Source organism: Solanum tuberosum, unplaced genomic scaffold, assembly GCF_000226075.1.
Source record: "Solanum tuberosum cultivar DM 1-3 516 R44 unplaced genomic scaffold, SolTub_3.0 scf00551, whole genome shotgun sequence".
NCBI classification, from domain to species: domain Eukaryota; kingdom Viridiplantae; phylum Streptophyta; class Magnoliopsida; order Solanales; family Solanaceae; genus Solanum; species Solanum tuberosum.
In genome coordinates, this window is record NW_006239473.1 from 88,908 (window position 1) to 100,304 (window position 11,397).

Below are 11,397 nucleotides of genomic sequence, written 5' to 3' on the forward strand. Positions count from 1 at the left end.
TGTTCCAGAGCTCCGACAGCCGGGGATGGAGAGGACGGGTATTGTTGATGAGAATGGGGCAATGACGAATGAGTTTGTGGTGGGGGAGTTTGATGAGGAGGTGATAGACAGTGTGGTGGATGAGAAGAATGGGAGTGATGAGAATGGAGGAGGAGTTTTGAGGGGTAAAATTGGGAAATTTAAAGTTTGTGATGAGAGTATGAGGGATTATATTCCTTGTTTGGATAATATGGAGGGAAGATTGGAAAGGCATTGCCCTCCAAAAGGAAAAGGATTGGATTGTTTGGTGCCATGGCCTAAAGGTTACAAACTAAGGATAACATGGCCAAAGAGCAGGGATGAGGTATTGGATTTATGTTTTATTCATTATTATTGTTAGTATACTTCTAGTTAATTATTTTCCTGTTTGGTTTTTGCTCAATCTTTAATTAATGGTGAAGGTAAATTTGACTTAACTGAATTACTGACATACTTTTAGTTAATGTTGAGCTTGTCGGTTACGTGAGTGATCCTTAACCCTACTTTCTTATTGTTATTTGTGACATCGAGAGGTTAAGTGAGATCAGTGGTCTGGCAGGTCCCTGGAGGCTGGTCCTTATAATCTTGTCTATTCGAACCTCTACTAGGTCTAGAGAATGACAGCCTTTGAAGGCTGCCCGCGAGATGCATTGTACGGTAGTAGTTTATGTTAGCTGCTTATCCGGTGCCTTCTTTACGACTTTCGACCAAATTGAAGAAACTTTTGTTTAGTAAGGCCCGTTTCTTATTATTTGGTTTGTCTCCATCTTTAATTAATGGTGATGGTGAATTTTGCAAATTGAATTAAGTTTCCTGTTTGGTTTTTGCTCCATCTTTAATTAACGGTGAAGGTGAATTGAATTACTAACATACTTTTAGTTATTTAGGTTTCTTATTTGTTTTTTCTCCACTTTAATTAATGGTGATGGTGAATTTGGCCAACTAAATTACAAGTATTATTTTCGTCGATTCTCATTTACAGGAATGGAATATGGTTGATCTTTTTTTTTTTTTTTTTTGATAACCGAGAAATCCGTCTGTGACCCGCCCTTTGGACCAATCACAGCCTTCTAAACTCGGTGGATAATCGGGCCCGCCCCTCTACCCTTCTCCACTTAAATACCGGGCTGCGCTTTGCATGGTGTGGGGCTTGAACCTGCGACCTAAGCACAAATCCTCCACCTTTTGCCACTTGTGCTAGGCCTTGGGGGCTGGAATATGGTTGTATCTTTTTTTTTTTTTTTTTGATAACCGAGAAATCCGTCTGTGACCCGCCCTTTGGACCAATCACAGCCTTCTAAACTCGGTGGATAATCGGGCCCGCCCCTCTACCCTTCTCCACTTAAATACCGGGCTGCGCTTTGCATGGTGTGGGGCTTGAACCTGCGACCTAAGCCACAAATCCTCCACCTTTTGCCACTTGAGCTAGGCCTTGGGGGCTGGAATATGGTTGATCTTATAGTTTAGAATTAGGGGAATAGTTGCAAATGGCTTGTCTAGGAATTTTGGTTCTTGACTAGCTAGGTTATGGTTTCTTCCACGCTACATACTTGCACGAGACAGGTCTGGGGGAGTTGTAATTTATGGGTAAAGTTGCTCCAAGTCCTACCAAACTCTCTGAGGTGGTGTAGGTTAGGTATTAGACTTTTCTTTACTGTGTTATCATGGTGATTGAATGCCCTCAATAACTACTTAATATTAAGAATGGGGCAGCTGCTAGTTGATAGGCACACACCCCATGTTTTCATCACCTAATTTTCCCCTGTCCTCTAACCATGTGCTATGTAATTTATCTTGCTAGTCTTAGATAATTATCACCATGGATTCTCTGATCAATAATATAACTCACCACATATGTTAGTCATCCAATTAATTAGAAACTGGCCTAGTTATTTCCTAAGATTGTGGTATTTCTCTAGCCATTGTCAGTCACTATCTTCTGTTTTCTTTTCTTTCATTTCCTGTTAGAGGGAAAATGCCACAACTGTTCCTCTTTTGTTCAATATGTGATCATTTATTCTCTGGTGTGAGCTGTGATGACACTCATTAATCCGCAATCTTTTTCTTCACATTTCGGAACACAGTCTGTCTAGAAGTATGAGCATTTCTATGATTTAGAAGTGACCGAGAGAACAATATTAAAATTTAGTCTTATCCACCATTCTTATTATATTATAACAACAACATACCCAATGAATACCATAATGTGGGGTCAGGTGAGGTTAGAGTGTACACAGAACTTGCCCTACCTTGTGGAGGTGAGAGGTTGTTCCCGATAGACCCTCGGCACAAGTAAACCATTATTATTGGTATTAGAAAACAAAAACGAGTGTGGTGCTGTTTTCTTTATTTGAAGATTCAAGGCATTACTTCTAAAGCTGTAGCTTTAAACAGATATGGTTATCCAATGTGGCCCGTACACCCTTTGCCAAAGGAAAAGCAGGCAATAAGTGGGTAGTAAGGAAGGGTGACAAGTACATATTTCCAGGAGACAGGACACAATTTGCCCAGGGTGTAAATCAATACTTGGATCAGATTTCTAAGGTACTCTGCATCTGCACTTCTTACTTGGTTTATGTTTCATCAATATTACTTGACTATGCTACTATTTTCATGCAACCATAGATGGTTCCAGAAATTGCTTTTGGCCAACGAACAAGAGTTGTCATGGATATTAGTTGTGGAATAGCGAGTTTTGGGGCATATCTGATGGACCGCAATGTCAGCACATTGTCCATTGCAACAAAAGATGTGCATAACAATCAGATTCAATTTGCATTGGAACGTGGAGTGCCTGCTATGTTCGCAGCATTTACTACACACCGTCTTTTGTACCCTAGCCAGGCATTTGACATGATACATTGTTCCAGATGTAGCATAAATTGGACCCGTGATGGTATATATCTCGTTTGTTTCACTATAGATTGCTATTCATCATCAAGTTTTTGATCAAGAAATCGTTCAGAATTCTGTTACTTCCAAGACAAAGTTGAAATGTTTTGTTATGGTACAAATATCTGATGCAAAGCTAGGTTTTGATATTGTGACATGTCTTAAACTGTTCTTTTTAACTAAAATCAATGTCATCTCCCCTGTAAAAAGAAAAATGTAAAAAAGAAAAAAATGGTAGACATGTGGCCAACAACATTATATGGGAAATAGAAAGGAACATATCAACAATAGAAAAAAACATCTTGTGAGTTTTACAGGCATTCTTCTTTAATAAGTAAATTGTATTTGCATCTCTATGTAAGTATCTTTTGGGGCTTCTTCTCTTCCTTTGCTACATTATCTAAGATTGTTTAAGGGGTGGATATTGCCAACGTAATCTTTCGCTTCTCATCTATTGCTTTTTGATTTTCCGGTGAAGATGGCATTCTGCTTCTAGAGGTAAACAGAATGCTTAGGGCAGGAGGATATTTTATCTGGGCAGCAGAACCTGTTCACAAACATGAAGAGAACTTGTTTGCACCACTTAAAGGTAACTGCTTTATCATTATCTAGCAATAGGGCACCATCAAATAGAGGCTGATGTGAGTAAAAAATGTAGACACGAATCATCTGGACTTGTTTCTGTTTGCGAATTATGCAGAGAGTCTATATTTAGATTTCTCTTTATGTAGCCCAAGGAGAGTCAGATATTTTAATGAGTTAGAAATCTTCTTGTAAATTAAATGCTATGTCCATTTTGGTTATTTTCTTCACAGTTTTATCATGACTGTGAGTTCTATAAACTGTGTTAAGGTGAAATGTTGCTTATGCTTTATGTTCCTTACTGTTATGCAGAAATGGAGGATCTTACTCGACGCCTATGCTGGGAGTTATTAAAGAAGGAGAGTGACATTTATATTTGGAGGAAGCCATTGAATAATAGTTGCTATCTCAGTCACGCTCCAGCAGTTCAACCTTCTCTATGTTCAGCTGGTGATGATCCAGATAATGTCTGGTATTTCCTACTCTCTCTTTTGCCAATTTCATAATGTAGCATGCTCTAATTTCATCAATATCGATGCTTGCCTAACATTTTCCTTGGCTCCTGTTTAGTCATTTACTCATATCAACTAGTCCTATTTGTTATCTGCATGAATTTATCTTAATAGAGTATGTCCGTGTGTGTATACATATTGTTTCCTTACAAAAGTTTTAGAGGTCCAAGGGATGACTGACGATAGGGGTCTTAAGAAAACTGAATATATTGTGACAAGGTTATAATTGAATTTGTAATTATGTGTGGCTGATGCTTGTTTTATTGATTCTTTGTGGCAGGAACGTAAACCTAACGAAATGTATTACACAATTACCTGAGAATGGCTATGGAGCTAACGTGACTGCTTGGCCTGCACGCCTTCACTCTCCACCGGACAGGCTGTTTAGTATAAAAATGGATGCTGAATTATCTAGGAGGGAGATTTATAGAGCAGAGTCAAATTTTTGGTATACCGTAATAAAAGGATATATTGGTGCTTTCCGTTGGGAGACGTTAAACCTACGAAACGTGCTGGACATGAGAGCTGTATATGGGGGGTATGTTTCATTTAAAGAATTGGATCTATTCATTCCATTTTACATATGCTCTGCTGACATCTAAAGCTTTTGCTATTTGAAAAACATTTTAAGCTGCAGTGCTCCTAATTGTTGAGATGTTTTGGTAGGTTTGCAGCTGCATTGCATGATTTCAACTTCGATTGCTGGGTTATGAATGTTGTTCCCGTTAGTGGTCCTAATACACTGCCTGTTCTATATGACCGGGGTTTCATTGGAGTCATGCATGACTGGTAAAATACACTTCTCTTTCTGTGGATAGTATTTACATCAAATGTTTACAAGTTTTTTCTGGAGTCTAATCATCAGAGTTGGTGACGGATCATGGTATTCATGTACTGCCAAAATTAGTGCACCACACGATGTGGCATGTACAGTAGATCATAGAATTCTCTCTTTTATTCGTTAGTAGATTTGATAACATGTCTCTGTGGATTTGAACATCTTATATTGCACTCTAGATGATCATGTATCAAACGAATAACGGGGCTGGCTTACACCAAAATCAATTTCAGTGGTTTGAAAACCACTTCTTACCAACAAATTAGAACGTGAACACGAAAAGCTTGACTTGTTTAAATCCTATTGTTTTGATCTCCAGGTGTGAGCCATTTGATACTTATCCAAGAACGTATGATTTAGTCCACGCAGCTGCTCTTTTCTCAGTCGAAAAAAACAGGTATAATACTTTTTCACCTTGCCTTAACTTTTCGATCAATGTGATTCATCAAAGCAGTTCATTTTATGTGAAGGTGATTGATTATATATCCTCACATCTCATTCATGCAGATGCAATGTGACAACTATCATGCTTGAAATAGACAGAATTCTTAGACCCGGGGGACGAGTTTATATTCGCGACACCACACCTGTTATCGAAGAGCTTGTAGAAATTGCACAAGCCTTAGGATGGGTGTCATTTAAATATGATAGCAGCGAGGGACCTCATTCTAATTGGAAGCTTTTGATAGGCGAAAAGCGTCTATAATAAAAAAGAGCATCTCAGTGCACAAAAAGCATCCCGCATTAGTTATATGTTTTGATACAACACTTATTTCTAAAGAAGATAGATGGTTTAATACAAAATTGAAAAAGCCTCAATGTCTCTGGAGAGAATTTTATTTTTTTTTAAACTGTAAATAATTGAGCAATTTGGTTACTTTGAATTTAATTTGTATTTATTTCTAACCTTACAAGTAATCTTTTGTTACTTAGCTCTAAAAGATTGCAAGAGCCTCAGATTTAATTTCAGTTGCTATTTACTCTTATTGACTTGATTGTGTAAAAATCATTTACACTTATATCGGTATTAAATCTTGTATAAGTAATACCACGTTTGGTAGCTAGTTAGGAAGTAAGTCATTTACGTGAAAAATTAATACGGCATCAATATTGTTTTATGTAAGGTGGAAAATACATGATTACAACACAACTAATTTCCACATAAAATAATACGCACTCATACTATTGTATTATAATTATTTAATTAATTGGCTTCCTTAGCTGTCAATTAAGGTTGCTGATATTGCAAGAAAAAGATCTGATTGAAATATTATTAAATTCTTGCAAATATAAACATCTAAATTCAAATGTTGAAAGTTATTTATACAAAATTATGAACAAAAAAGTACAAGAGAAAAGTCATCAGCTTAATATTTCTAGAGTATATTAAATAAAAGTCCATTAATAATACTTAGTAATATAAAGTTCAACAAAACTACAAAATTAAATCCCCAGCAAACCATCTAACATCATTAATCCAAATGCATACAACTAAAACAAATTTTTTTCTTGATAGATTGTAAGCGGGATTATATTATATTATATTATATTACATACCTCTAATTCTAATTAATTATCAAACATCATGTCCTTAAACTCCTCATAATCAAGTTTTCCATCTAAATTTTTGTCATAAACATTAATCATACTCTTACAATCTTTCCCACATTGTTCATCCCACAATCCTAATCTTGACAATGCTCTTTGCAGCTCCTCACAACATATGAATCCGTCCTCGTTTAAATCGAATACTCTGAACACTTTACGAAGGTCATTTTCCAAGAAAACATTTTCTCGATCCTCGTGCTTATAATTGCTACCTTTATTAATATTTGCTTTTGTGATAGCATCATAGAAGAAGAAAAAATCAATAGAGTCTAGGCTTGTTTTACCAAGTAGCAACTCTAGCTCCTCTTGACTTGCAATAATTCCTATTGTATCAAGAAATCCTTTTAACTCATCAAGACACACAAGGCCATCACCATTCTTGTCAAGCTTTGAGAAGATTCTTGACAAATTAATTGAGTTGATTGGAGACATGATCGAACAATGAAGTTATATCGAAGGCTTTCTGAATTAATCAAGCCAGTAAATTTCTGACGCGTATTAATGATGCCTTAGAGAAAAACTTCAAAGAAGATGTGGTAACTATATATAGTACTTCAATCAAGAATTGAGAGGAAATATCCCATGTCCTTTACTCGTACGGACTAATATACCTAAAAAATAATAATATAACAATCACAAGACATTACTTGTGGTTGAAATTGGACAAATATTAAATAGGAAGTTTCTTGGAAGAAGGGGTTTTATAAGAAAATAAGCAGACATTTATAAATTCAATCAGAAACAAATTAGTATTAGTAGTAATTTCTGTGTTTTTTCGTTGGCTTGAAGAGTTATGTTCATTATTGACTTGATTCATACAAGTAAACTTTCTAGAAATTTCCTTTGTCTTTATCACAACTTCCAATAAGGAGAATAATAGAAATACGGAAACCAAATTTCACTCGTTCAAGATACAATGTCATAGAAAGTAATATAGTCAAAGTTATATTTTTTTCGTCTCAATTTATAAGATATTATTTGTGGTGTAAAATAAATTTTTCGTTTGGTGTGAGGGATAAAAATAAATAGTGATGAGATAAGAAAAAAGTGATGTGATAAAAATTTTATATCTTGTTTGGTTGCCATGTTTGGGATAACTTATATATCCCACCATTTATATCATAGTAATGGGATAAGTTATCCCAGGATCGCTAACCCAGAATAACTAATCCTTGGATAGCTTGTTCCCAACCAAACGACCGCAGACATTTATAAATGAAAAATTTTGTAAAAAGTGTACTACTATAATATATTTGGCCTTTGATTAATAGAGAATAAGAGATGAACACAGAGCTATGAAGAATCAACATCATTCAAGAAGAAGTAGTACCCTTAGATTTTGGCAGTTCCATAATGAATACATAATTTAGGACCACAGAGAATAAAAGTCCTACTTTGTGCCTTTCAATCTTTAACCTTTGCCTTGCAAGTATTTTGTTTTTTCATCTTTTAGTTCTTTTGTCCCTTGGGCTCATTGAGGGACCTTGCCCCCAACAAATTCACTAAAGAACATGGTGAAATAGATGAGATTGTTCCTTTCTTAATCAGATGTCTCGAGAGTTTGAACCTTGGGTGGGTATAAAAATGTTTTTCCAATAAGGAGTGCTTCTCTTCAAAATGAGGCCCTACACGATGTGAATTCAAATTAATCAAGTTCTAATGCGGATACCGAATCTTGGATGGAAAAGAAAAAAAGAAAACTCGATAATCAAACTAACACAACTCCAACCCAAATAAGCTATAGATGTATTTTTCTAAGTTGTAAACTGGAATTACAAAATTTAGGAACGGAAGAGAAATTGCTAAGAACAAACATATAAAGAAAAATCAATAAGGGTTGTGGTGGAGTTGTAAGTACTCTTTCATCGAGTTTGAGTTCCCCTTGTTCTGGAATTGCTTTTGTTAGAGAGTACTTTATTTTTTGATGTGAGACTTTTCAACACAAATTTAAATTTAATCAGACTCTATTACGACTATCAATATTTGAATAACTAATAAAAAAGCACAAAAAGGAAAGACCATATATAGAAGAAGTGGATGAGAATCAAAATGAGAGACACATACACTTCATAATAATAATTAGCATAAACTTCTTCTATTCTAACCCTAGTTAAAGAGAAATGGTCCCAATCCACAAGTTGTTTGTTTTGAAATAACCAACACTGCCTATTCAAACCTTCTCCATCCAAATATAAAGAAGTCAAGGGAAATTTATGATCTAAAAAATGTTATACTGAGTGAAATATTGCTCTACCTAAAATACGATGCTACATGGTCATGAAATAGTTAGATGTGCCAAATGTGGAGGTCGAGTTGAATTTGAACGAATCTAATTGAGTTAAGTCAATAAATGAGAAAATTATTAAACTAGTTAAAGTCAACAATATATTTACGAAAAATGACTATAATTTCAAAATATTACAAAAAGAGCAATATGTTGTTATAACAAACAATTCCTCTTCTCCCTCTCTCCTACCCTTCCTCTCTCCTCCTTCTCCTTCTTCTTCTCCTTCTTATCCTTCTCCTCCTTCTCCCTCTCCTCCTCCTCCTCTTCCTCCCCCCCCCCCCCCCTCCCTCTCTCTCTTCCTAATAAAAAGAAACACATTCAAATTTATCATGTATCAATTATATTCAATCAAATATAGGTGAGAGTTTTGTATGTTATTTCAATTGTATTCGAAAAACTGTATTTTTTTTATTTTTGTATCAATCATATTTGTATCCATACGAATACAATATGGATTCATCCTCTCTGTATCTAATCAAAAAGAGGAAAAATACAGTCGTATTCGTTGTATTTCAAATAGAATTGATATAAAATAAATACAGAATACAATGCAAAATAAATACAAAATACAATCTTCTCTCCTCCCTTTCTCGATCTCGCTCGCCTCTCTCGATATCGCTTGCCTCTCTCCTCCCTCTCTCGATCTCGCTCGCTTCTCTCCTCCCTCTTTCGATCTCGCTCGCCTCTTATCTTCTTAATATGTATTTATTTTGATACAAATCAGTTTGTATTTGTATTCTTTTTCTCCAAAATCAACGAAAAAATACTCTCTCTCCTCTCTCTCGTTCGCGTCTCTCCTCCCTCCTCCCCTAACATTTTGCTATTATCCATAATTAAGCAAATTATAGCTATAGAGTCTTATTTAACACTAAATATTTGTTGTTTTGATAAATTTCCCTATTTAGGTATTTTTACCAATGTAGCTTCTATGGACAAACGCGAACCAACAAGAATCTAAGGAGAGGTCGGAGACATTTTTCCTAACACCTCTTGTAACATACATTGAATCTTAAAACTATCCTTTGACCATGAATCCTTCACTATCTTATCATTCAAAATATTTGGTTCAAAACCTCAGGATGAAAGCATAAATGTAACAAACTCAATAATCAGATCAACGCAATTCAAATAAGGTATAGATATATTTATCTCTAACTTATAAGTGGGTGAAATTACAATTAGGAAATTTTGTGTCTGCTCATAAGCTTGGAAGTGGAAATTTAGCAATTAATCCACAATAATTGTTTAGCAACGTATATCCTTAAAATTGCCTCCAATGATTTATTTTGAAAACATAAAACTATACATAATAACACCAGAAATTCACTTACGTAAACATATGTTATCATAACTAGATACATGAGCTCGTGCTCAATATATATTATTTTTTGGAAACTTTATTTTTTATGTTCTATTTTATACGACACAAGTAGAATTTTGAGAATCAATCAAATTTCTTTTTTGATAAAATTTAGATCAATTTATGTTGTTAATTATTGTGATTTCATAATTTGCAAATATATAAATTATTGGAAATGTCTTTACTTTCCTTGCTCTTTGTTTCAATTTATATGATACAGATGAAATTTGGAGAGTCAATTAAATTTTTATTTGATTGTAATTTTTTATATGATTTTTTAAAAATATTTTAATTGTTAATTATTCTAATTTATAATAATTTTTACGTAATTTCTAAATATATAATTTATAAAAAATTTCCTTTGATAATTTAATATCTTATGACAAAAATACCCTTTAATGCCATTTGAATTCTACAAAGACACATGTGCTCGTTGTCACGACCCAGACCGTCGTGATTGGCACGCACACTAACACTCCGGTGGGAGAACCATTACTACAACCCAAACCAAGCAACTAATCTAAAAACTAAGGCATTTAAGTATATGAAAGCAGAAATAATAGCTAAAACTGAAGTTCCCATAAACTTCAACACAAGATCTAACAACTAACAATGCGGAAGAAATAACCTAGAACTTGAAAGTCAATGTACCAAAACATCTAACAATGAACCAAGTCTAAACAAGAAGGGATACAACCCCAACTAATGAACTAAGCAACTAACTAGAACAAATGTCTAAGTCCGAAAATGGTGGAAATAGACGAATTGAAAGAGAATTTCATGGCAGCCCGGAAGAATCGGCTCACCCTTGAATTCGAACGACGATCACTGATCTCCTAAGTGAGGTCTGTCAGTAGCCGCTTGAAGATGCCCTGTACTCAACAAAAATAAGAGCAAGTGCAGTATCAGTACACAACCACAGTGTACTGGTAGGATCACGCAACTATCCCACTAAGTGCAACATAAGCAAGTCAAGACAACATTATAATCACATGCATATATATCAACATATACAATATTATCATCATTTACGAACAACTTCACATTTCGCAAGATACACAATTAAGTCACGTCATTAGTCCTCTCATGGAACCCAAATACCCAAACAATTAGCATACCGGAACGTGGTACCCGATCCCAATGTTATGCCGGAACGTGGCAACCAATCCCATATTTATGCCGGAACGTGGCAACCGATCCAAGTTAGTTATACCGGAACGTGGCAACCGATCCCATTCACACACCACAATCACAATCACAATCACAAGTATATCTTCAAGATCATACATTTAATTCATGA

At 35.0% G+C, this 11,397-nt stretch overlaps 2 protein-coding genes across 2 annotated transcripts; one reads left to right on the top strand and one right to left on the bottom strand.

Moving 5' to 3' along the window:
• Positions 1-6: 6 nt before the first annotated feature.
• On the top strand, positions 7-5,726 carry LOC102592435 (probable methyltransferase PMT10). The gene is made up of 9 exons (XM_006365361.1): positions 7-343; positions 2,413-2,562; positions 2,644-2,914; positions 3,389-3,499; positions 3,805-3,964; positions 4,285-4,542; positions 4,671-4,793; positions 5,162-5,239; positions 5,350-5,726. Exons 1-9 carry the CDS (start codon positions 26-28, stop codon positions 5,546-5,548), a joined length of 1,668 nt encoding a protein of 555 aa, XP_006365423.1. The 5' UTR covers positions 7-25; the 3' UTR covers positions 5,549-5,726.
• A 478-nt stretch (positions 5,727-6,204) lies between these two features.
• On the bottom strand, positions 6,205-7,156 carry LOC102592778 (probable calcium-binding protein CML44). The gene has a single exon (XM_006365362.2). It carries the CDS (start codon positions 6,880-6,882, stop codon positions 6,412-6,414), a length of 471 nt encoding a protein of 156 aa, XP_006365424.1. The 5' UTR covers positions 6,883-7,156; the 3' UTR covers positions 6,205-6,411.
• Between the last annotated feature and the right edge of the window lie 4,241 nt (positions 7,157-11,397).

Excerpts from the sequence above, each read along its gene's own strand:
- LOC102592778 (XM_006365362.2), bottom strand. The coding sequence starts at position 6,882 with ATGTCTCCAATCAACTCAATTAATTTGTCAAGAATCTTCTCAAAGCTT.
- LOC102592435 (XM_006365361.1), top strand. The coding sequence starts at position 26 with ATGGAGAGGACGGGTATTGTTGATGAGAATGGGGCAATGACGAATGAG. Across the intron at positions 3,965-4,284 it reads GATGATCCAGATAATGTCTG|GAACGTAAACCTAACGAAAT; the intron begins GTATTTCCTACT and ends TCTTTGTGGCAG. Across the intron at positions 5,240-5,349 it reads TTCTCAGTCGAAAAAAACAG|ATGCAATGTGACAACTATCA; the intron begins GTATAATACTTT and ends TCATTCATGCAG.